Genomic DNA, 27,359 nt, shown 5'->3' with positions numbered 1-27,359 from the left:
AATACCAGTCCTGTTTTTTTTTTCTTTTTCACACTGTGTAGTATGTAGCCCAAAGTGACTTAGATTAAATGTTCAAACTCAGAAAATATTTCTTTATTCCGAGAGAAATTTATTAGTTTTTTCTAGCAAATCTTTGGCTTTTCAAACTCAGAAAATTCCTTTTTTTTTTCTTTAAAGAAATGACTGAAATTAATCTCAGAATGTCTGAGTTCTTTTCTAGCAACATTTAAAATCTTAATTGAAACTCAAAAAATTCCCTGTTTTTTCTAGAAACGTCCTGAGATTAAATTAAAAAAAAAATTCTGAGTTTCTAGCAAATTTTTGACTTTTTCTTGAACATTTCAGAGATTAATCTGAAAATTTGAGTTTTTTCTGGCAATTTTTTTTTTACTTATCAGACTCAAAAAATTTCTTGTTTTCTCTAGAAATTTTCTGATTAATCTAAAAATGTCTGAGGTTTTTTTTTCTTTTATTTTTTTTTAGCAAAATTTCAACTTTTGAAATAAAAAAAAATCCTCGATTTTTCTAGAAAGTTTTTGAATGTTTTGGGCGGAAATGTATTTTTTTTTTCCTGTATACAATGACCCTAACACACCGTCGCACCCTTCACATTTTCGTTTCTGTTGGTGTGTCACGCTAAACACAAAGTGAAACATGGACGGTAGACGGACGATAGATGGCGCTAGAGCTCGTGGTCGGTGTAGCTGACACACTCAGCCCGGGCTCGGGGAGAGCGGCGGCAACGACCCCTGCCTGTCTGTCTGACTGCGGGTAGCGCTTGCGTTACACTCCGTACAACAACAACAACATCCTCGGCAAGGTGTCTGATGCTGAGCTCTCCGCCCGTCAGCCTCTCTCCTCAGCCGTAAGTACGTCCTGAACGCGCTGCGTCGTAACGTCTGTTCCGTCGTAGCAGTGGCACTTACAGCTAGCGCGTGGAAGTGTAAGGAAAATGACGGTGCGGCTCCTAAAGGTGGCCAGATGTGTCTCCTGTTCGGCTGGGCGCTAGCTAATGCTAGCCTGGTAGCAACATCCACTGACGCCAAGGCAGACGTTTCACTAGCGATTCGACATTAAATGGGTTAAAATGAAGTATTAGTTTCTAGTTCCTCTCAGCGGTTTTCCGTCTTTTTGGTGAAGCAGAACAAATCTCGTTAATTTCTGCTTCGTGTTTCAAAGGCGACGTCCGCAACTGACAGATGACAAATACAACATGTTAATTGAAAGCTCAGCTGTCAGTCACGCCTGGCATTATAAACCGCCCGCGGACAGCTATGCATGTTTATTTACTAAATAATAAATCTCATCCTGTAGACCTGACATCTTATTTCATCAGCATGCTGTGTTTTTTGGGTTTACGCTGAATGTAAAATATGGACATAAGGTGTGAGCTGTTCTGTTATTCATTACTGTGGTTTAGAAGATCTGAACTGTAGCCAACATCAGCGCTCCACCCAACTGATTGGGATAGTTCAACTGCAGAGTTCAAGGCTTTTATAGCAACCTGGAAGATTTCGCTGAGTGAAGGCAAAATGCCAGGGGCGCACCCCGAGGGTTTTGTAAAGAGCGCCAGATGTTGGTGGGACACCAAAACCAACAGACTTAACAAAAGTTTTATTAGTCATGTTAATAATAGGGCAGTACAGTATTAGGAAAATATGCAATAATATTGGTGAAAGTTACTATGACGATATGACATGCAATAAATAATTACATTTTTTTATACATTCCTGCTTTTGGTTGATTGTGAGTAGTTTATCCAGCTACTAGAGCACAATTTTATCCATTATTTCCAACTCAATAAGGTTTTATAGCAAAGAGTTTTGGGCTTAGTTGTATTTTAAAAAAAAATAAATTAATCAATTTGCTCCCTCTTTCTCTTGTAAAACATTTTTATTCTGCATTAAACAACAAGTGTTAACAAATGTATTAATAGCACACAGAGCTTTAATGCATGGAAGCTAAAAAAAATAGCCATTACTTATTACAGTCTGGGCAGTTCTTTGCAATATGCATATTACCCATGGTTGTGTTTCCATTATGAATGTGCACAAAACTTTGTTTATATTCCACTAATTAAAAAAAACAACAACAATTTTGCAATTGTGGCATTTCCATTAAATAAGAGATACAATTAAAATCACATTTGAATACGTTTGTTAATGCAATAAGTCATCAAAAAGATGCTGTGTCATCATCTTTGTCATTTCTGCCAGTAGTAACATTATGATAAAAAAAATTTTCCATTGCAGTTTTGCAAATTATACTAATTTTGATTCACCACTTCATCCTAGCACAAAAACCTTTTACATTAAAAAAAGGTTCTTTTTTTAAAAAATGCTGTTTTTCTGTTAAGCACATTAATTTTCATAATCCTAATTTGCACAATTATTGTCAATGGAAACACAACTAGTGACAAGGCGATGATAATATATTGTGCAGCCCTTGGTACAGAGTATCTCTGCTAAAAATCAGCTAAATTGATATTTTGGCATATGCTTTTTTTAAGCTGCTGCTAATGTATTCATAATTTTTAAAAACTCTTCCTCTCTTAGTCTTTAGCATATGAGCACTGTATCATTTTAAAATGAGTTAAGCTCTTGCAAATGACAAAACTTTTGACATGAATATGTTTTGAAAGTTTAGCTAACTTACCTCATTTTAAGAATATTTAAACATAACTCATCAAACTTTGTTTTTTGCTCTCCTAATTTCATGTTTTTCTGTTTCTCTTGGTGGTAAACCCACTCCACCAAGTTAATCTTACATGTTATTTTAGTTTTTATTAGGTGAGTTTTAGCATCAGCTTGGGATATTTATCCTCTTTTGGCTGAAAGCCACTGTCTGCTTGTGTCTTCTTGTGTCGTGCATTATTCATGGCCCCCTGTGGGGCGAGGACACTGATTATAAAGAAGAGACGATGGATGTTTGGAGACGGATGTCTCTGTGGGAGAGGATCGTTTGACGATCAGATCCTGCAGAACAGAGAAACTCTGAAAACGGGTCAGAATAGCGTCTGTGATTGTGATCTTGAGGTTGCTGGAGCGAAAAACCTAAATGTCATAGTTGTTTGTCTCGGTGGGTTTGTTGGATCATTCACAGACTGGAGCCATGTTCAGTTTGTCCGTTTCTTTTAAAAGGTGAGGAAAAGCGAACAGTCGTTTCATTCATAGGGTGTTGTCTCTTGTTAAAATATTATCTGCTTATGAAACATAGGTGGTCACAGCGCGTTATGTGCGCTCACCTCCCTGTAGATGGAATAAGCTGCAGAAAACTGGGACAGCTCTGTTCCTCTGAGATCGGCTGTAATTAACCTGGATCTGCGTGTTGGGTGAGATTTTGGATTGTTTTTAACATTGAGCCTCCTCCTAAACTTGATTTTAATTTATGTCTTTATCTCCTTTTCATTTTCAGTACTTTTGCCACCTAAAGGTTGATTTTTAAGAAATGGCCTAACTAGTTCCAGTCTGAAGTCTGGGTTCGGACCAGTTGTTGAAGGACAGCTCTAGGGGTTGGTGAAAGCTTAAAGTGGTTAATCTGGTTGTGTCAGTCTTGACTGTTGCTGAGTCAACTGTAAACAGAAGCAAGGCAGTAAAAGTGAAGAAAAAACTGCTATTGCATAATACTGATTTGCGCCTTACGTTGATTTACCTGTTCGTTAACCTGTATTCAATTAAAAATACTTTTATTGATCACAGAGGGAAATTAAATGTTGTTATTCATATTAAGTCAAATTCTTCATTTATTCTTGATGAAGATGATGGATGTTGGTAGCACAGGTCTCCTGTAGTGGTCTGTGTTACAGTGAATTTGAAGAAGCCTCTGGCTGAAGACACTGTTTTTCTAAGAGGGTTTCCTGAACTAGATGTTCATAATTTTCTTGATTTTGTGTAATCCAGGTTTATTTATTTATTTATTCCAGATTTTCAACAAAGGAACATTTCCCATAGAGTTTCCAGGATTGTGGTGTAGTCCAGAAAATTTAATAAATAATTTTCCATTTCTGGATGAATGAGAAGATAAAGACAATTTTTAATGGAAATATAGTTGAGCCTGATTACCTTTTCCATTATCTATATGTATATAAAGTGTAATTTTAGATTAAATTATTTTAAAATCATGTCCTTTATTGGTATTTCACCGAATCAAATCTTTGTTTTTTTAAATCTTTAATCATAATTTATCAGTCATAATTCATGTTGGGTTATTAAGTTATATTAATTTAGATATTTTAAAACTGAATTAATTACAGTTGATCATAATTTTCCCTAAAATGTGAATTAAATTTTTCCACACTGCTGAATTGAATTGAACTTGAGAAAAATGTTTCATAATTTAATGTCCAGTAAATGTAAAAACTGACAGAACAAAAAAGATAAAACTTAGATTTCTATGTCTTAAAACAAAAGTTGTGAAACTCAGAACTTTAAAGTTGATTACACTGCAAAAAAAAAAAAAAAAAAAAAAAAAAATCTTACCACACTTGAAATAAGACAAAACTAACTTACAAGTTTTCAGCAAGAAATATGAGTTTGTTTTAAGTAAATAATTCCTTAATATTGATGAAAAAGTACTAGTTTCACTGTCAGGTTATTTCACTTTCAGCTAGCACTTTTTCATCAATATTAGGGAATTATTTACTTAAAATAAGCTCTTAGAAATTGGTGAAGAGTTACTTATAAGTTAGTTTGGTCTTATTTAAAATGTACTAAGATATTTGCACTGGAAATTAGACAAAAATACTTGGTAAGATTTAGTGTTTTTGCAGTGTGATTCCTCTGAGCGTAATTGGTTTCTTATGCTGCAGAGTGTATGTTTGACAGTAAAAACTGATCTTTACCAGTTAAAAGTTATAATCAGCTGGAAGAAAGCTGCAGTTATGCAGGTTTAAGACAAAAGGAAAAAGTTGGACTATAACTTCATGTTGAAAATCTCTTCTGGTTCTAAGAGATTCTGGTTCTTCTGGTTCATTTGACAGCTTGGGAATGATGCAACACTCGTTTCACATGTTGTTTTCCCTCTTTTCTGTCTAAATCAACTCAAACCCTGTCGGCCATGTTTAAGCTTTGTCTGAAGTCGGGTTGTTTAGTCTTGTTTTTGTCGTCTCTGCAGGCCTGAAGAGAGGCTTCCCGGACTGCGGTCACTGGTCTTCACTGCAGAAGCCAATGGATCATGGTGGTTACTTTTTATGTCTCCTTACAAGATATATGGTTGAATAAAAGTTCAGAACCATTGTAGAGTAGTAATTACATGTGATTTAGAGAGGAAATAGCAGCCGAGAACAGGGGAGGTTGTTTTGGCAGCATTTTAGCGATGCTGTGGTTGCTGTTGTCTCAGGTTGCAACAGGCAGTCTTTAAATAATGTACAAAGGAAAATGAGTCCCTCTCTTTCTGTCAAATCAGATTTCTTTCTTCTTTAAATGTATTTCTATTCTTTTCTGTACCCAGCTGATTCAATTTTTTGATCCTCAGGTCTGTTTGAGATGGAGGGCAACGCGATATCACAAGTTCACGTTGACGTCTTTGATCTCTGTGACAACTTGTCAAACTCGGAGGCCCTCACCGCCCAAACGCAAAACCTCAATGAGACGCTGGCACAAACGCTCCCTCTTCCCCAAAACGATGAGGGAGGAACATGCAGCCTCGTCCAGAAACCCTCTCCGGACAACAATGAAAAGGAGGAGGAAACGGGGATAGGGGGATACTCACTAGGAAGCAGAGACGTGGATCAGGAGGAAGATGTGGATGAAGTGATGAAGGAAGAAGAGGAGGACGAATCTGAGGCGTCAAGTTCTTTGATATGCTGCCAATCTCCAGACAATCTGATGACTGATTCCTCTTATTCGGAGACAGGTACTGCTCAAACGTTCATGCTGATCGTCGTTTTGAATCTATCCGCATCTTTTTAGTTTCCTAAATAACAATGGTCAACAGCCAAAAAATTGTCTGGGGTTTTTCAATTGACATAAATCCAAGTTTGTAACATTTAATTAATACACTCCAGGGTTTCCCACAGTGTATTATAAGCCTGGCGGGTCACCAGACTTTATTTGTGTCCCCACCAGGTTTAGCATTGTTTATTTTATTTTATTTTTGAAGTATTACCTTTTTTATAGTTGGTGTTTAGGTATTAATCTACCAATAGCGACAACTATCAAGTCATAATATCAAAGTTTCTGTTAATTTTAAGCACTTTTAAACTCAAAAACATGGCGGCCGGCTGGATGACTGCCGTAACGCCCCGAGCATCGGCCGTAGAAGGTTTTCTGGGGGAAACCCTGCACTCTGTTAGAAAACAAATTTTTTTCTTCTAAAACTTTTTTTGGATGATAAACATTAACGGAAATGAACTGATAATGTCACAGAAATTTAATCAATTTAGTCAAAAGATCTGATTTCTCTAAATCAAATTAGAATAAAACCTGGTCAGAATGAGAACATTTTTTATTTTTGGATTCAGCAGTGCAAAAATAGTCCTAATTCAGTTGAAAACAACACAGACAACTTCCAAAAAAAAATTGTTTTGTAACCCAGTGTAATCTTTACAAACAAGCAATTACTCATACAAGTAGAAAACACAAACCAGCATATGGTTAATAAATCGTAAAATGGGAAGCAGCAGGTTGAAAGTGTAAGAAAAAGGTTTTGCTGAAATAACTTTTGAAATCATGTAAAGAAAAATAAAACCTGAAACATTACTTCAGCTTTGAGCATGCAGGATTCCTTCTGCATTCCCTCATGCTATCTGACACTCCCACATATCTGCTGCTGTGGTGAGCTCTGCACATTTACACATTCTGGGACGCAGTGGCAATCACTCACCAGAGCAAAGCTGTCATAACCGAGTGAGTTTTTGTGTTTTTACAATAAAGAACTGCAGGAGGAGTTATGTTTGACCTTAAAATCTGACACTAAATGGCTCACCAGTATTAGCTTCACCAGGGTGTCAGTCACATCAGGATAAAACTGGTTTATCCAGATGTGTAAATTTGGGTGAGCTTCATTAACTTTTGACAAAATATCTTAATATTAATATTTTTCATTATTAAATTGAATAATTTAATAATATATTTAATTTATTTAATATATATATTTAATATAATTTAATATATTTAATAATATTAATATATTTAATATAATTAAATATATTCAGCTACTGAAATAATAATTCACATCTAAATTATGCTAGATGCATTGCAGATTTTATTTTGGTATTTAAAGTACATTAAATCAAGAAATCTATAGAAAAATCAACTGATAAAATGTACTTGTACACCTAAAACATCAACATTTATTAACAAAAACTGAGCAGTTTTTCTATAATACCATTTTAAAATATCTGTCACCATTAAGTACTTTATAAAATGTGCTTTTTTGAAGGTGCAACTTGGACTGTTTTCTTGCAGCAAGCAGGTTCAGGGTTCAAATCTCAGCCTATGTTCTTTCTGCATGTTATGTGGCGCGTTTAATAATCTACAATACATACAACACAGAGAAACCAAACGAGAATGCACGATATAAAGTTGTGTTAATCTACTTATTATTGTCTAAATAGAGGATTTGGCAGCTTATTCTGTTGAGGAAAGAAAGAAAGCAAGGTGCAGAAGTTCATTGGACTCTATTACATGTGGCGCAGTGCACAATATGCAGCCCCACTTCGCTCAGCTCTCATCAATCACACATCCCAGATGATCTGCGCTTGACTCTGTCAACAAGCGGTAAATTAGAGGCGGAATACGTTAAACAAGAACTAAAAGCAGGAGACGTTGCATCGTTTACTCAGAGTATGGTCTAAAAACAAAAGCAGTAAAATCTTGTTTTAAATAATATGTCAGGTTTTCTTCTGGCTCAGGGCTATAATTAAAGTTAATTAGTTGGGTTTAAACTCCAAAAATAGTACAAAAATGTATGAAACCTGTAGTACTGACATCTTCCAGCAGAGGGCAGAAAACAAGAATAGGAATCAACACAGCAGGTTTTTGAAGATAGTACCTATTTACTGAAGTCAATAAGGAAACTTTGGCTTTTTAGGGGTTAATTTTAGCATTGGGTATGTGAAGTTAGAGGAAATGTACATCTTTTGACTGTAACGGAAACACAACAAGGCCTGTAACACGTTTTGCTGGATGATAAGTTGACCCAGAAGTTATTTTGATCAATGAAAATATTGTTGTTTTGAGAACGTTCTCAAGTGACATAATGAAATGCATCAGTTTAATAATGCAAGTACACCCTGTCAAAGATCAATAAACTTTAATTTCTAATCAACGTTTAATTCTGGAAAATAAATAAACAAAACACCTGAAACAATAAAATGGATTCTGAAGTTTCCATTGAGACAAAGCACCACATTGAAGACTTTTGTCATCCAGTCTTTGTAGAAAGCAAGAGAGAGACGAGAAAATTTAATTTATCAAGCTTATGTTGATTTATGCAATTAATTAAAACAAAAGTCCCTGTCTCTTAAAATTAAGCTTTCTTTACCAACACTCTTTAGCACATATGTAGGTAAATCAGCACTGATCTCATTATAATCATAACATTGAACCTTGACAAGACCTTTACTGTGGTGCTGGGCTCTACACACCAAGTGAGAGCCACTATCAAAATGTTAATTTTTTTATTCCTTCTGGCTAAAGTACAAGAACTAACAACATTTTTGTTAACCATTCCGCTTTAAAGATTCAATATTTGTTGCCTTTGTAATGTTTTTGTTGCATTTAGTTGTTGTATTCTCTCTACTTCCTGCTTTAACCATGTTACGCTCTAGTTTCTTGTGTCTGTGTGTCTTCTGTGGTGACGTCTACCTGTGTTTTCCTCTGCAGGCAGTCTGTTGGAAACTCCATTTCCCTTCAGCCCCGGGACCAGTCCAGAGCCTGCATCCCCCGTTATCCCAATCATCAGTCCAGAAACTCTACATCCCATTAATTCATTGGAACTGAGTCAAAGCGGAGAGGAAGTCATTTCCTATTCCGCCAGCTCTGGGTTGGACTCAGCCGCAGTAGAGTCGGCCATCTGCAGTCAAACGGCTACATTTTCCACAGAGTCGGTGGGTGTAACCTCAGACACTCAGCTTGACGGCTCTTCTGGGACCAGATGTAACACAGTCGCCTCTGATGCAACATTAAAAGACTCCTGTCCAGAACAGCTTACCTCTTCCAAGGATCCCGTCTCCAACTGTGGGCCTGCTTTGACTGGAGTGACCAGCAGCTCAAGTACTGGACCGGTCACCAACAGAGAGCCCTATGTCTGCACTACAGGGAGTCATACCACAGCCATGTCCTCAAATCAGGAACAGTTTACCTCCAGTCCAGTTGCTGATTATTCTTCAGTCTCGACCTCGTCAACAGGGTCTGCTTTAAGCCCAACTCTCCTAGCGTCTCTGGAACAGATGGCAGAAAGAGATGATGATGCCCACCTTCCTCAGTACCTTCACCAGGTAATCTTTTGTGTTTCGTCTGCTCTATGTTAAATGGGACCTATTTTGCAAAATTCATATGTAGCACGTTTTTTAGTGCCTCCACACTGGCGCCTGAGCTGCTTGTGAGAAACAGCCCAACAGTTTAAAAAACACCCAGACAGTTTTATGGGAATATGTTGATGTTTTTTGGTGTCTGGAAAAAAAGTTTAAAAAACACCCAGACTGTTTTATGGGAATATGTTGATGTTTTTTGGTTTCTGGAAAATGAGACGTTTTAAAAACCTCCAGATTGGTAAGTCACATTCATTGGGTACTGGGCCATTACCTTGCCCAGCCCCATTGCCTAGCAACACAAGCTGAGCACCAGCATGTTTGGTCAGCTGGTTTTACTGCTGCATGCCCTGTACAATGACTCCTGGGAAAGACAAATGTTTTGTTGTGAACTTCCCAAGAATCCACTTGCTGCATTATTTTTGGTTGAGCAGGAGGCTTCACTTCTGCTTTTCAAAGATGTACGGTTGTATAAATACGCATCATTTTGCAGCTATTTCTTGTGTGAGTGTAAACGTTGAATTTGGGGCGTGGCCAGCAGCTGCTTCTTTGGATTTAAAGTGACAGAGGCCCTAAAATGAGCTCCTTCTGAAAAGATCTCAAAATAGGCAGAACTGAGCAGACCGAAATCTCATTATCCAAGAATTATTTTGTGCGAAAAAGGTAATGAACATGTTTTGCAAAGCCCATGAATCTCTAGTAACTTGTTGAATGAATCATATTAGGTGGCCTTTAGACACTTTGAACTGGGCATTTCCCATATGAAGGCGTCTTTCCAGCGTGTTATGCTGGCTTTCTGCCAGCCTCGTCTATTAAACCGATGCTTTCACACGAGCATTTAAAGGGCTGCTACTCATCCAGACGACCTCAGGATGGCACTTTGCACCCTGGGGCCGGGGTGTTTCTGCTGGCATGTTCAGGAGCCAGATGCACACTTCATTAAAACTCACACTTGGTGCTCACCCTCAGGTCCTCTGTTAGTTTCTGTCTCGCTCACGGAGCTGCGTGACTGAACTCGTACGTTCTGAGGCAGGTTAATGTTTGTCAGTCAGCGAACACCTGACCTATGCTGGCTTCCAGATTAAATAAGAGCGTCAACGCAATGGAGGAAGACGCCTGACAAGAAGGCAGCACAACGTTTGAATTGAGCTTGTTGTCACATCCTGGCTGCGACGTTAATTGGGTCACTGAGAATTCAAAAAAAGGTTTAATTAATGTTTTTTGTTTCTGAAAAATGTAAAATTCTACTCTAATTGATATTCTTATTATTTGTGCATGCTGTTATTTTATTTTAGTTCTGCAACTAATCAGTTGACACACATTTTTGGATTATTCTTAACCAACTTAAACAGTTATCATTCAGTCAGGTTTTAGATCTGCATCATGATAGAACTACAAACACACAATAAGTGAAACTTTAAAACAAGCTGGCTGTAAACATTCTCCCTCTTAACTGGAATTGCATGTATGCATCATCCCATGAACTACAAAAAGTTCTGATTTTACTGCTGTCAAAAACCTCAAACTGTGGGATTTAGATGCAGCAGTTTATTAATGTGGTATGAACTAAATTTAAATGCTTTAAAAAACTTACCAGGCAGAACAGAAAGCAGCCTGAAGCAGTTTCTGATCCCAGTAGGCTACCTAAAAAGCCAAGCAGTCGTCACCGCCCTGACTTCATTTGACATGCGATGGCCTTATGCTTCCTCCTCCTCCTCTTCCTCGCTCTTCGCTCTCACACACGCTGCTCTTGTTCTGAGATCAGCTGGGCGACATGAACGCCACGCTCGCTGAAAAGAGGTACAGGGTATTACACGGTCTCCCGTTTTTCTCTGTAATTATTCGTCTGTCTTATTTACAATTCATTCTCTGGAAAACAAAATAACGCTGTTCCTGCTACATCATGATTTTTATTTCTTAGATAGAAGTTAGCTCAGTTTCCTGTAGTGCTCTTATCTTGTATATCACTGCCTTTCTTTCTCTCCGTCTTTACTTCTTGACGTTGTTCCACGTCAATGATCTTTTGTGAAAACGTGTTCTGGTCTCTGTGACGGCTGATCAGATGAAAACATTTTTAAACTCGGTCCTCTCTTTCCCTTCAGATCGCCGAGGCCTTCGTCCTTCAGAAAGACTGTATCCTTGTTATGTGTACATGCTTTTGTTTTACTGTATTCATTGAAGTATTGTAGTATTACTATAGTAGATAGGAAATGAGCAGAATAATAATTTTGTTGCTATTTATTTGAAGTTATGGGTAAACCTGTCACGATAAGCAATAAATCAATTAAACGCATAATAAATTGGACAACAATCTTTAAAGAGATGCTTCATTTTAATACTGTTGAATAGCTGCCATTTTTGAGAAATACTGCACACATTTAACACCCTGTATCCAGCTAGTTTCCACTATCTGCCACTTTTACTTGTTTTCCTTGTCTAAGCTCAATGACTATTGTTTTTAAGGCACAATTTTGGTTACTGTAACTTCATGATCAGTTTTAATGATTTTTGATTTGGTTTCTTTGTTTATTTTGGAAATGGAAACGTTTTCCAGTTCTAGTGTTAAATATTCTTTAAAATATATATATATATTTATCTTTGACTGGCCATATTTGCATTAATAAGCTGTTATTATTATTATATTAGTTGAAAATGGTCTCAAAATGACAATACTATCGCGTATCTCAATAATTTCTGGGACAATTTTGTCTTTCGGCTTTATAAAGTCTAATTCTACAATATGCATGATGCTGGAAGGCTAACAAAGAATAACATTTAATGACAGGAAAGAATGATGAAAGGAGAAGTGTATTCACAGCGTTTACCGTCATCAGAGGGAAAGCCAGTGGGTGTGAACACATGAATGCATGAGAGAAAAGCTTATCCAAGCTTAGCTGCAATGAATCTATAGAGCGTAAGTTAGTGAGAGAAAGCATTGAGCTGTGTCAAAGAAGGCTTGTGTTTTGGCTGCTCATATCCATAAACATGAGACTTCAGGCCCCCGTCATCTGTTCTCCTGCCTGTGTGTTTCTTCTTCCTCTCACCCGGTCACCCCGCTGTACGACTTAAAACTACTCTGCAGCCTCTCATTTCGTTATACGTTGACGACAGTATTTACAAAAGTTGGAAACAGCTAGCTTAGAAACCGACCCTTACCTCCTCCCTGCTGATGTGTTGATCAAATTACCGACTTTACCCGATTTCACACACATGAGTTATATCATTAAGTCATGAACGGTGTTTCCCTTTACACAGAAGAACCCTTAAAAACGTACAAAAAACAAGATGCTAACCAGTTTTCTCCACACATGCTAGGCTACATGACGGTGGGGCGTTGTTTCCATAGTTACCAATGGTTAGACACGTACCTTTTCCATAATGCGATATTTCATATCTTTCTAATCATACTTACTTATAAGGTTTATGAACGTTAATCTTCTTACCTTGTAAAAAGTGTTCACTGCAAATCCGCGATTGTTAAACCGAGGGCTGACAGTCATTATGATTGGCAGCTGCTATCCGTCGCCGCCATATTTCCTCATTGCAATAAGATGACAAGTTTGATTTCTATCCTTGTCTGTTTGTGTAGCCGACCTCGCAGCATCCCTGTGACCATTTTTAAAGTGAAATCAACTAAATCAAAGCGATATTATGCCACCACATGTCCGTTTTTTGACAGGCTTTACAGGAGTGCATAGGTTGTTTTGATGTCTGTCATGGCGGAGCGGGCGGAGTTCTGGAGAGCGTGACGTCACTTGCTAAAGGTCAATCTTCCATAATCACACCACTGTTGTGTGATTTTTAACATCGTGCAGCTCTAGTTTCTCCTGAATTTTCTTTAGGTTATCTTGTTCGTGTTGTTGGTATTCCTCTACAGGCAGCAGGGTACCAGCTACATGGAAAAATTAAACAATAATTTTAAAAAAAGCACAATGAAGTCTGGATTATTACAACCAAAATCCAAAAAATTAATGTTAATTCAAGATCTATGTCAGGTTTTTATCATGGAAGGATGTAGCAGGTCATTCTGTTTTTGGTTCATGTGTGTTTAATTCTTGACTTTAGCTTCTCAGACCAGCGAGCGTTGTTGTTTATCCAGCTAGAGCAGCTTTACCACCAGAGAGTGTTGGAAAACCTGAATGCACTTCAACAGCAGTGGGGTAACACACAGCACACTTCTCTCGATATATATATATATACAGTATATATACTGTATATATATATATGAGCATCATTTTCAAAGTACATTATTAACATGTTCAGTGTTGATTTACCACAAATCACTTACCATGTGCTCAAATGTTAAATCTAGAGTGTCACACTTTCATTTGAACTCTTTCCATCGCAGTGAGTCACTGTGGAGGAGCGTCCCCTGAGCTGGCAGCCACACACCTGGACTCTCTGAAACACATCTGCCAGACACACTCCAGGTAAGCCTGCGTGTTTTTAATGGATGCATTACATGAAATGTTGAGTCAGGCTCTCCAAAGTGCAAGAAATTTGGCCTGCCAGCAAAAGCAGTTGATACAGATTGATTTTTTTTATGATTCACATAAATAAATAAATCTTCTGTAAATAAAAAAGTTTGGGTAAACATAAAGTTTTTTTCTTTTTTTTTTTTTATAAGATGTACTTTTTTCTTTTATCTTATTTGTTTATAGAGTACAACCATAAACATAAAGCAGCTTTACTTTAACTTAACTGGGTAAAGTACGTATTTTTAGGAAAATATTGACCTTATTCTGATCTTTTATAAGAATTAGCAAATAAAATTCTAGATCAAGAAAAGGAAATCATATGCATTTCTTTTTATAAGGAAAACATGAAAAGAAATGTCTCAATCTCGTTGTAATCTGTTGATAACAATGACAAATAAATCTTATCTTATCTTATGTTATCTTATGTTTCATTTCTACAGTTATTTACAGATTATTCTTTATAAATATATCAGTACAGTGTTTCTTTAAAATATTGTTTGCTGCAAATCACATGAAAATAAAAAACAAAATACTTTTTCTTTTCTAAGATTTTTACTGCAAACACATTCAGTTTTATAATTTTGGTAAAAAGTCTGGACACCACAGATTAATATATTCTCTATTAACACTGTAAAGTTTGCAGAATGAGCAGAAGATGTATCGAAGAGTTTTGTGAAAAGGGAAATCATTTCAAGACGCCTCTTGTAAATAATGACAGAAACAACACAAATCAACAATATTTTTATTCTTTATACCCACCATAATAACTTGAAAAAGATACATAGAAATAATATTCAGGTTTTGACACTGATGACTTTCACAGTAGATCTTGTTTATGAGAAATAAGTTGTTTAACATCTTGGACAAGTTCAGGATTAATGTTAATTAATGTTGTTTTTTGACACACATCTATTCCGGATCACCAGAGTTCACTAGTGAACTTTCATTTACTTGATTACATTTGCTTGAGTAACTTTTTGGGAAAAAAAAAAAACAAAAAAACTTGTTAGGATTATTTTCACTACCCTGTACTTTTTACTTTTGCTTAAGCAGTTTTATTTGAGTAAAATTTGTGGATTCTCTACCCACTGAATGAAAAATAAACATATTTTAACCAAAAAGACACACACCTGCAGTTTTTGTTAAAGTTCCATAATTTGATTTGTAAAAAATTTATTTTACCTGATTTTTTTTGTTACTAATGTAAGATATTGTCATTTTAGCCTTAAAATACCAACATTTCTGCTTGATGTTAAAATTTGGTTTATCTGATTATGGTAATTTTAAATATTAAATGATTGATAATTTGATCAGCTACTCAGTACTTGAGTTAACCTTTTACCAAGTGGTTTTTTACTTTAACTTGACTAAAAAATGTAGAAGTATTTCTACTCTTACTTGAGTAAAATGTCTGGATTTTCTTCACACTGAATAAAAAACAATCATGTTTTAACCAGAAATTCACCAGATACACACACCTGCAGTTTTTGTTAAAGTTTCACAAGTTTTTTTTATTGAAAGAAAACGATTTGGAAATATTTTCTTTTCCCTGATTTTATTACTTTTGTTCTTTAAAATACACAAATTTCCATTTAACTTCATATTTTGGTCTGTCTGATGATGTAATTTTTTTAATATTAAATGATTGATCCTCTGATCAGTTACTCAGTACTTTTTACCAAATACTTTTTTATTCTTACTTGAGTAATTTCCTGGATGGCTACTTTTTACTTTTACTTGAGTAAAAATATGTCTAGTCTTACCTAAGTAAATTTTTTGGCTCCTCTGCGTATCACAGCTGTGTGTTGTGTAAAATCTGTGATGTGATGTGAGTCTATTTGAGTGACATAAATACAAAAATGTGATGAGTAATGAAGTGATGGGTAAACCATATGTCCCTTGACCTCTGCTGCTGCACTTTCAGACATTTGAGCCTCTGCACCGCTAAGGTTTCACACACACACACACACGCACGCACGCACGCACACCCGCACACGCACACGCACACACACCCACCCCAACACGCGCACGCACAGACCGAGTTGTATGTCCTTACCTTCAGAGGACATTTCCCTAACTTCCACTCTTTCTAGACACTATAATCCAAACTCTCCCTCCAGTTTATGCCTCTATATAGTTACAGGTAGTTTAAACTGTTTTCAGTAGTTTAAATAAACTTTTTTTACTCCATGATGTTACTGTGAGTCCCCAGACCTCCCATCACATTTTAGGAACACACACACACACACACACACACACACACACACACACACACACACACACACACACACACACACACACACACACACACACACACACACACACACACACACACACAACCAGCACACACAGGTTTTATTAGCCAGGGAAATGTGTTCAGCCTAATATTAGATTGGGAGAGCAGAGACGGGTCACACATCTTCTGCGTCTTCTTTCACTAAAACCAAGACGGACCTTCTGTCCGCTCAGCCCTCTGATTCTCTCTCTCTCCCGTTTACAGCCCGAGGACACGAGATGCTCAGGTAAGACATTTTCAGTTTGCATTGTTTCTGTCTCTTTACGTGTTTCACAAAGTACACGTCTCTGTTGACCACCTCACAAGTTACTAATAGTTATTAATTTTTGAGACTTCTTTTCTTTGTTTTGTCAGAGACTCTAAAATTAAATGCATTTAGATGCTTTAATATAGCTTAACAAATATGTAAATATGTGTTCAGGTTGCTCTTTTGGACAATTTGAGCCTTCAGTTTGGCGGAGGGGTTTCCCGCCCTTCATGTATCTCAGGTAAGTGCTTACATTTTAAGAATCGTCTCATTTGTATACTTAATTCTTTGTAGTTTTTTGTGGTTTTTTTATTAACATGAGATGTTCATATGGCTTGGAGTTTGTCACATTTTGTGAGAAGTGGAAACTATAAATGTACTTTATGTGAAACGCAAAGCAGCGCATCATCGTGAATAATAAAATAAGTCACATTCATGCATTCACAATGTCAACCATTTGTGCATAGAATAAATCACTTTTCATACCATAGGTAAGTGTAGTTATTTAGTTTGGTGAATAGTAGTTACTGCACTGGGAATAATTCACTTCTTATAGATTTTCTTAGTTGCCAGAGTGAAGCTGTAACGGCTTCCTGAGGTCAGAGGTTCAAACTGATGGAAAAGAGGACGGAGGATATTTATTAAAATATTCCTTTATGTCGTCCATATTCTTTTAGCAAACAGTTTAGACGTAGATATTTGTGGTTTCCCTCTATTTTACCTGCCACACTGTAAAACATTTGAGCCACATTTAGTTGTGTCTACTGTCTTCTGCTCTTTAAGTTAAATAAATTTAGCGAGTTTTAGGTTTTGAACCTAAATGTTTGAGTTTGTGAAAGATAAACTTACAGCAGTAAGTTGTGTTAACTTTTATTTTAAAAGTTGAATGAACTAGAGTTTTTAGGTTAGCACTTAAAAAACTAAAAGAAGAAAAAGACAGGAGTGGGAACAATTTCCCAGAATGCTTAGCGGCTGTTTTTGTATCCTGAGATGGAGGTGCGTTGTGTTGATCTGACTCTTGTGTTTTATTAAGACAAATGTTTATTTTAATGCTTGAGGATAATGTCCTGTTCACACTAAATGTCTCTGAACAGAAATTTGATACAATAATTTTAATAATTATTATTATTAACTTGATAGTGTGAGTGAAAATAATAGAGAATTGTGGCTCTTTAACCAGGTGAGGGCAGTTTTTTTGTCTTGCATATTTTCTTGAAATAATTATTTGGTTTAAATTGCAGCATAAAGTTAAAACTCACAATTCAAGATTAATAAACTCAAAAAAGCATTTTTTAGTCACCTTGTCTCTTGTTACATCAACATGATGAACTTCAATTTCTCAGTAAAAACCAAAACAATTTTCTTGTTGACTAAAGTTGCGTTTTCAGCAGGTGGACTTTCATTTTCAAGTTAAACCACCTTCAAATGTTTTACAGTGCACTGACACAATATTTAACTGTGTATCGGCTGAGCTCATTATAGGAGCTGTTTCTCAGTGAAGCTGGTAAAATCAAAGGGTTAACAGAGGAGCCATGTTGTGACGACTTCCTGAAGGCGGAGTTTCAGAGAGAGCAGGAGTTTTTAAAGAGACATCGACCCAATTTCAAATATGAAGTTAAATTTCTTTTTAGTTATATTTGATATATATACCAATTTTACAACTGAATGTAACATAGCTACTTAATTCTGATATAATATGCCTGTAAAATACATAATACTGCCTCTTTAAAATTTTGTTTTTTAGTGTATAGGTGAGGTGATCATACCAGGTCAGTGGCCTATTCCAAGACCACTAGGTTTCCGTAACAAATAGGAGTCTTACTCTGTTCCGTTTAAATCATTTGTTTCACTATATTGAAGAGTTGTTTCAATATGTTTTTTATTTCTTCTTTTTTTCCATTTTACTAAGACAAAAAAAAGAATACCGGATTTTTATACAGGATTAATATAACAAACTGAAAAGAGATTGTAAAAGATTGTTTTACTCTTTGTGAACAGATGAAACACATTTTCTTCATGTTGTTTGGAAATTAAAAAAATTAATTGAAAATAAATAAATAAATAAAAAATATGAATCTGTGAGCATTTCTTAAAAATATAGCAAAGGTGTTTAAAATTTAAATCCTGAGTGTATGTGCATAATTTACCTCTGATTCACAGGTTTACAGTGTACAGACATTAAATATAAATAAATAAACTTTAGAGGAGAACACTATGTTTACAAATATTTACAGCATTTGTTTTGTTGAAATATGAAAATATGCCTTTTAAATGATCTTAAGTACAGTATTATTTGCTGGCAGTTTGCATGTCAGCGTTTATACATGGATAACTTTCCTGTTTTTTCCTGCAGCTCATCAGGTTAAAGGAAGGATGGAGCAGAGAGACGAGGATTCGTCCTGTCCTCCTGTGCTTTCCGACAATTTGATTAAAAGGCTCAGTTCACCTGAAATGGACCGGAAACCCCCGAATGGAAACTCACAGAGGACGTCTTATGGTTCCGATCAGACTCGAAGGCAAGCTGACGGCAGAGAGGCGAAGGGAGGGGGAGAGCGCGCCGCTTCAACTCGGGGAAACGGGCTGCACCCCTCCGCAGCTGAGCGAATGGATCGCTCCAGCCCCGCAGAGCAGCTGGAGGAAGATTTAGGTCCGGCTCGGGAAGCAGAGGCGAAGGAGGAGGAAGAGGAGGAGGAGGACGGGAGTGAGGTGGAGGAGGCAGCAGAGGCTCTGGAGATGGAAGACGAGGGGACGGAGGACGACGACGAGGAGAAGCAGAGCGAGCTGGATTTCCTTTTGAGTCAGGAAGCTCCCACAGTGGAGACTCTGGTCAGTGGGGCAGAGCTGCAGCTGCACAGCGAGAAGCTACACCTTTACCAGGACACTCAGGTATATCATTTATTCTTTCATATATGGTCATGAAACAAACTAAAGTTAATGCACTTTTCAGTTTAGTATGCGGTTAGGGTGTGGATCCCTGCTGTGTTCGTAGTGTCTGTATTTTATGCACACCCTAAATGATTTATGCTGCTGCTAGCAACCATTTCTCCTGAAACCAGAGATGAATCATTGAGGTGTTTTTATTGATGTTGTTACAGACTAATTACTGTTTTAGAAACCTTTTAGTAAAACACTGTAAGAATGTCAATAATAGTATATTTGCACTGTTAAAACAACTCAGTTAAAGTAAGCAATAGGCCTCAGATTTTACATTTAAGCCTTTTTTTAGTTTCAAATTATTTTTTTATTTAGACAGATTTCCATCACATTCATTAGTAACAGTAACAGCTCACTTTTTAAGTTAACCTGGAGAAAAATTATACAAAAAATAGAAATTATATTCAATTTAATCATAAAGAGCCAGGCTCACAAAGACATTTGTAAAACGTTTTGCTGCTAACACTTAGCTTTCATCAACAACTCATAGGTGGAAGTGAGAGCGCTGCGCAACACAAATAATCACACAGTGCGCTAAATAATAAAACGTAATGTAATGAAGCTTCGAGGCAGCTTGAGGAATCGTTTCAGCCCTAAATTACAGCTTAAGTTGTATGTTTTCAACTTGGAGGAAAAAATAAATGTTTTCCATAACAAAAATCTTTTGGACAATAGTAGGTGGTTCTGGTTTTAATCTTTTCCTTAATGGCTGCCGATGGTATAGACAGCAGGTTTTTGTCTACGAAGTTTCACATTTGATTGTTTACATTAAATTTATTTTCAGTATGTTTGTGGAACTCTTCGCAGTGTAGTGTTATTACCTCAATTACCTTAATTTAAGCCTTTTTTATATTATAAATACTTTAAAAGATACATTACAATAACAAAATGCGCATTTTATTGACTAAAATGCAGCAACACAGCATTTCTTTAGTGAACGGTTGGTCATTTAGCAAACATCTGCAGCTAAAAAACACTTATATCATCAACATGTGACCAGTTCAACTCTTTCTGATAAACCTAACATCAGAGTGTAGAACTGATCTGTTGATTGTTTTCTGAATTAATCGATTAATAATTAGATTAACAAAATGTGCCTAATAGGAGATTTTCTTTGTTTTTACTACAAAGTCACAATGGGTAGAACAAATTTATGGGGTTATCTTAAATGCAAAATGTATGGTATTTTTGTACAGTTTTGGCTTAATTATTACCTTTCTTACTATGTTGCTCATTTAACAAATAAACTTTTTTTTTGAGTCTGAATACTCCAGTTAATAGTTAATCAAGTACTAGTTGACTATTATTTTAATAATCGATTCATCATGATTAATTTGATTAATCGTTTCAGCCCTGACAAGCAGGTAGAGCTAAAAAATATCTGAATAAAATGGGGCAAAGTAGAAAATCTATAGGTTACCATGATGAATGCAGGAGGACTCTGAGAGCTGCCTGAGCGAGGAGGCGCTCCCTTCCCAGGAGGCCGATTTGGAGCAGCAAGAACAATATCCAGAGGAGAGGGAGGAAGAGGAGGACTACGACTTCATCAGGAGAGCTCCTTCCCTGGACGAAATGGCGAAGCTCATCACGGTGGAGGAGGTGACTGTTTTTCTGTAATTTTTTTAATTATTTTTATTTAGTATGATGCTCTCAAAACATAGCATTAGATTGAGGTGAAAATTATCCGTTTATTATGTTTTAAAGGTTCTTCCTGGATCTGTCCCTCCTCCTGTAAAAGACACGTCTTCTTTAGATGGGACCTGTCATATATAATTCACATTTTGCACGTTTTTGTCATTCCATTTGGACCTCAAGTGCTTCTGAAAACAGCCCAAGTGCTGAAGGAAAAACCCATCCAGCTGGGTTTGGCAAAAACTTAATGTTTTTTTTGGTGTCTGGAAAATTAGATGTTTCAAAACCCTTCTGAATCTAACATCACAAATCAGCAGGCACTAGCGAAGTCCAGCCTGTTACCTAGCAACCCCAGCAGAGTCCTGCCCATCACCTAGCAACCCAAGCAGAGCTTCATCCTGTTTGGTCAGCTGGTTTTACCACTGCATGCGCTGTGCAATGACCGCTAGAAAAAATGTGTTTTGTGGTTGACTTACCATTCAGAAACCACTTACTGCATTCTTGTTGGTTGTGCAGATGTCTCCACTTCCGCTTTTCAAAGCTGTTTGGTTGGAGAAACTAGTATCTCATTACCCAACAATGATTTTTACGCATGTAATAAACATGTTTTTCATTGCCGATAGACCTAAACTAGCCTTTTCAAGAAAACATAATGAATCGCATTTAAATTATTCCAGGTTTTCTGACTCTAATCTAACATGTGTTTTAGATGTAAAGCAGTTAGATTAACGTTTTCAGACAGTTGCTTTATTTAGAGAGACCACTCTTAAAGTGCAGGACTAAAATGTGTCTTTTTAAAACATTTTATTTCGTCCTTTTTTACTGTTCTAGTTTAAGGTTTAATATCTCAGGTTCTCATTGCTCTCTAAATGAGTTGAAAATGGTTTTAAATTGCTGACTGGTGTCATTATTACATAATGTGAGCCACAGTTGGACTGACTGAGATGCTCTGGTGTGATCAGGTCAAAGTTCATCTGTCGTCAAAGTCCACTTACTTGTGAGCCATAACTTGTTTCACAGGGAAGATGGTCCGGTTCATAAAAAGGTCCATATTCCAGAACCGGGCTGTGTGATGCAGTCATTTAATTATCAAGTTTTAAGGAGTTGGAATCCTTTCTGTTCTTTTGTTTATGCCTGGTAGCGTCTCTGCTGTAAAATGTCTTACCGTTTTGTCTGTTGCGGTGCGTCTCAGATGTCCCCCGCCGCTGGACTTGTCTCCATCTTGAAGAAGCAAAGTGTGTATGTGGACAGCCTGACTACGTCTGCTGACCCAGAACCCGCACGGGACAAACCCACCGCCAAGAGACGCGTCCGCTTCAAAGTTTCTGATGACACCTTTGACCATGGTACGTTACTCGATTTATTTCCTTAAAATCACTAATAAAGGAAAACAACATTGTCACTAAGTGGAAGAGGATGTTACTTTGGTATTCTGCAAAATCAACAAATGCCCGCCTTTTTTGTGCTAATGCATAAATGTTTTTATGCAAAAATGTTCAATAATATCGGGTTTAAGTGACTAACTCCCACCTGCAGGTGGCAGTATGTCTTCCTTTTGCTCCACTGCTGCCACTGCCTTACTTGAAGTCAAGTTAAAGTCTGTGATCGATGTGGAGAGCAAGAAAAAGTCACTTTTAACAACGTGCATAAGTGCAGATATTGAAGATATTTCTAAATTAGCACAACAAACTCTGCAATATTCATTACCAAAAATCACAAAAACAATCACAAAATTTTGTAGGAACTGATCAATGTGAAAAGATGTTCCATATTATTTAATTTTACAAATAACTTATTGAATTCAGAGACAGCTATTTATCAATATTTCAACAGTTTAACAGGTTTTATTAGACCTGTTTTATTGGATGATAAATTGTTATTGTGGTAAACTACAGTATAATATTGTTGTTTTGAGACAGTTTCCCGGTAGTAGGTTCTTAAAGATGAATAAACTTTAGATTCTGATTAACATTCATCACTGGAACAGGAAGACATTTTAAATATCAAAAATAAAGAAACTAAGCAAACAACAAATAAAATTAATTATGAAGTTTCTGTTAACAAAATTTAAAAAATATGTCTATTTGAGACCAAAACACCAGACTGAAGAGTTTTATCATCAGCTTTTGGGGGAAAGAGAGAAAACAGAAAAATGTATGAGTTTGTTTTAATTTATCATGAAATTAATTGATTTATTGCTTAAGTTTTATCAATTATTTCTGACATATGATAGTTTGACCCCCCCCGGCTGCAGAGTGATGGTCAACAACTCGTGTCTACCTGCATGTGATTTTATTTTATTGTTTGTCTTTCTGTGTAGAAGTTGGCGGTGGCGACTCCTGTCTGCTGCTCTTCCTCCTCTGTCTGGTTACCGTCGTCATCAGTGTCGGCGGCACCGCCCTCTACTGCGCTCTGGGGGACGCCCAGTCCTCCGTCTGCCAGGACTTCTCCAGAAACGCAGACTTTTACTTCGGCCAGATCCGTCGGGGGATAACCCGGCTGCAGCACTGGTATTCCTCCGGGTTGTAGCAGAAATCCTCTGATGGGTGTTGAGGTAACGTTCCTCGTGAAGAGCTTACTGCCATTTATTGAGTGGCTAGTCGTCTCCTTCGGATGCATTTGGCGTTTTCAAACGCGCAATGTTGACGCTCTGCAAACACAATTCCAGTGCACTTTTAAAAAACATGTTTCAGATGCTCCGTTCACGGAGAATTCTGAAGAAAAACTAAAATACTTAACTTGTGGTGTCTTAATTTTTGTACGACAGAAAATCTGTCAGCTTTCTTACTTTGTCCGTCAAAATTAAAAATCTTATGTGCACAAATGTTGCTGAGAGAAGTTTAATACCTCAGCTTCAAACGAATTTACCAACGAATGCGTAAAATAATGTCTGATTTAATCTCATTAAGTGTTTTGTAATTTGTGCAACAAAAGGTGTTGCTTTTACTGTAGTTTTTTTTAAAAGACAGAAAATGTAACTTGAGAGATAAATCTTTGCATCTGTCTGCTACTTCGAATGAAATCACTTTGTCCTAAGTGTATCTTAAAAATACAAATGAATGTTTGGAGCTTAATTACAAACTTTGCTATGAGACATCTTTAAAAATCATCGTGAAATTTTATTATTTACCATCCGTGAATTGCTAATGGCATACAATCATGTTTTATTTGTTCTGCGTTGGTGAAAAGAAAAATAAAAAATGGTGTGAAATAACTTATTTTAACTCTTTCGTTGCGTTTGCAATGAGCAGCTCCCTGCTGCTCGATCCGACTCGGCGGCATGTTTTAACTCTCTTGAGTTTCACTGAGCAGGATCTGGTTTTGTGTAGCATATTTAAGACGTAGAGAAAACGGTGCACATCTGTACATGCTGTCAAATGATTGTCTATCATGTTGCACATGAGAACGGTACTTTTTAAGAAAATATTTTTGAAGATTTTGCAATATTTCTACACGCATTTCTTTCTGTTAGGAGTTGACATCGTCAGACAGCCGTTCGTTTGCACAGACCACTTCAACAGAAAACTCATGAACTACTTAAGTGTTGGTGTCAAAATATGAAATGTTTTATCGATGAGAAACAAAAAAAATATATATTGTTAGCGTTATTTACTTGGTGTAGATAATCGATGCAGGACCACATGAAGCTCTATCTGCCTGTGTGTTTGTTCTTTCAGGGAATTCTGGGAATTAATCCGCTAAAACATCCGGTTTGTTCTGGTATTTTCCCAAAAATAATTTTAGGAAATCAGAATGACTTTCCACCACTTGGTCTTCCATATATAACTCAGATTTTGTTCTTTATTTATTGTCTTTGTAAACCTTAGTTTTGTCTCGTTGAGGTGATTATGTAGCCTACTAGCCTCTTTCGATTCGATTTTAAGGTGTAAATTTGTTTTTGCAATGAATTGCATTGCTTTCTTTGGTTTTGTGGAGGATAAATTAACAAAACATACCCGTGGAAATCCTCAAATCTCATAGAAAAGTGGACAAACATCTGTAAAAGAGGGAATATGAATGTTTCTCTAATCTTTACTTAAAGGGCTCATATCGTCTATTATTTAACTTTTGTTTTCAGAGTCATTTCCATGATTGCAATGTCCAAAATATGAAAGAGAAAAAACAAGAAGCTGCACATAATAAACCTTGTTAAAGTTTGCTTTCTTTGCTGTTACCAGAGCTGGGCAGAGTACCAAACATTTTACTCAAAGTTTATTTATATTGCACATTTACTACAGCCTCAGCAGAGCAAATGCTTCACAACATCACAAGTATATAAATGATGATATAGAAAATAACATTTCAGTTTAGTAAAAATAATACAACAATTATAAAACTGACAAATATACCAAAAGCCAAGACAATACTTAACTTTAGCCCCAGTGATTTTCTTCTGTCCTTTAACTTTTCTCTTTAATTGGTGCTGAAGGCCAAGAAAATAGAGTAGCACGACTTTGACATATTTCTAACCAGGCAAAAGTAGAATCTGGTTAAAAATATCCCAAGAAAGAAATAACTATAGCAAAATCTAGACTTATTTTGTGTGACTGAGGTCAAACTGTTGTGTTCACAGCCAAACAGACTTTAAAAATAAACTGGAAGAAGAGCTAAAAGGAAATAAACAATATTAAAAAAAAAATCTAAGAAGTGGCTGCAATTTATCCAGAAGTTATTATAAACGAACCACTATTATAATAATTATTATTCTTTAAAAAAACAAAGACAATGTCACATCCAAAAAACTGAATAACCAGAAAAACTAAAAATAAATCTAATTTATGTTCAGGAGTCCAAATAAATGTTTTTTTCTTCTGTCCATTCAACAGCAGAGCAGCGGAAATTTAAAGATGCAATTCTTTGGCCAAACCGAAGGGTGGCGCTGTTTGTTTAAATTATGTATTAAAATAGATTGGCACGACTTCAGCATATTTTTAACCAGGCAAAAGTAAAAGTAGCCATTCAAGAGTAAAAAAGTATTTGGTAAAAAGTCGAGTATTGAGTTACTGATCAAAGCATCAGTAATTTAATATTTAAAATTTACATCTTTAGATGGATTAAAATATAAATCTATGAAAACAATTTATTTTATGGACTAAAATGAAATAAATTCATATAAAAAACCTAGTTAGGCAAATAAGGCAAAAGAAACATTTTACCAAATTAATTTCTTTCGTTATAAAACTGATTAAACTTGAATAAAAACTACAGATCTGTGTCTGGTTTGTTAAAACAAACTTGGTCTTTATTCAGTGAAGTTTATTCAGAAATTTTACTCAGGTAAGAGTAGAGATACTTCATTCTGAAATTACTCAAGTAAAAGTAAAAAGTACAGCAGAGTAAAACTACTCTTTAAAGTATTTTTCCCCAAAAACTAAATGTAACTAGTTTCTACCAAACGGCCAAGCCTGAATGTTGTGACGTTACATCATCATCATCCATATTTGGTAAAGCCTTCCTGTTTTAGGCTGTTGTTGCTTCAGAAAAACTGTTTTAAATTTATTCACCCGCTTTGAAAAGCCACGGAAAGGCCAAATTGAATTTATATTTTTAAAATATATTTTCAGTCTGTAAACTATGATGATATTTTCCCTTTAAGGATAAAACAGTATTATGTTTGTCTCCGTAAAGCCTGATCATTTGTTTGAGGATTTAACTGGATTTAACGAGCCGGTGATGCATTGATGTTTTCATTTGCACATGTCAGCTGCTGGTTCAGATGACAATCATAAAAACACAACTTTTATTTAACCTTTCAGATGATTTGTAATTATTTATGATACCAGGGAAATGGTTTTAAATGGTTTTAAAAAGGCAGACCCATCCTGTGGTTTGTGTTTGAACTCTTCAGATGTCTGGCGTAGTTTGTTTTATATTTTTGTTTTTTTGGCTGATTTGTTTCTTCTGTCCTATTTTTCCTTACATATATATATATATATGATTTAAACCCTGTAAGTTTCTACCAATGCTGTCTTTATCATCTGCACGGAAATTGTTAAATTATTCAAGTGTTTTTGCTCCATCTGAAAGTATTGTAACTGTTTTTATTTCTTTTTTTTAAGTGTATCACTGCTCTGACGAACAATTTTCATGCATCATTTTATGAACTGACTTTTCTCCCTGAGTTGTAAATTTGGTTTTATAAAACAAGTTTTCTTTATCATGTCTCATTAAAATCTGTTTTCTTTGGGAGCTTGTGTTGCATTTTTTTCTAAAAAAGTTTATTGTGCACAAATTAAGAGTTTTTAGCAACTTAGATCCCGTCTAGAAACAATAATATGCTGTCCACAAAATATAACAGGA

General features: G+C 36.1%; 1 protein-coding gene across 2 annotated transcripts; it reads left to right on the top strand.

The window, feature by feature from the left end:
- Positions 1 to 694: 694 nt before the first annotated feature.
- On the top strand, positions 695 to 26,268 carry cnst (consortin, connexin sorting protein). Of its 2 annotated transcripts, none has more exons than XM_014473162.2 (13): positions 695 to 865; positions 5,113 to 5,175; positions 5,473 to 5,853; positions 8,826 to 9,439; positions 11,575 to 11,605; positions 13,546 to 13,632; positions 13,821 to 13,902; positions 16,451 to 16,472; positions 16,668 to 16,734; positions 18,847 to 19,379; positions 20,862 to 21,026; positions 22,252 to 22,405; positions 23,380 to 26,268. In XM_014473162.2, the coding sequence occupies exons 2-13, from the start codon at positions 5,166 to 5,168 to the stop codon at positions 23,586 to 23,588; spliced, it is 2,355 nt and encodes a 784-aa protein (XP_014328648.1). In that variant the 5' UTR covers positions 695 to 865; positions 5,113 to 5,165; the 3' UTR covers positions 23,589 to 26,268. The 2 variants fall into 2 exon arrangements, with proteins under 2 accessions (XP_014328648.1, XP_023188271.1); XM_023332503.1 differs by having other exon boundaries at positions 695 to 869.
- The last annotated feature ends 1,091 nt before the right edge of the window (positions 26,269 to 27,359 follow it).

The sequence above is a fragment of the Xiphophorus maculatus genome, chromosome 4 (assembly GCF_002775205.1).
Source record: "Xiphophorus maculatus strain JP 163 A chromosome 4, X_maculatus-5.0-male, whole genome shotgun sequence".
NCBI lineage: Eukaryota > Metazoa > Chordata > Actinopteri > Cyprinodontiformes > Poeciliidae > Xiphophorus > Xiphophorus maculatus.
Note: the sequence above shows the minus strand (reverse complement) of the source record. Positions and strands in the feature narration are given on the sequence as shown.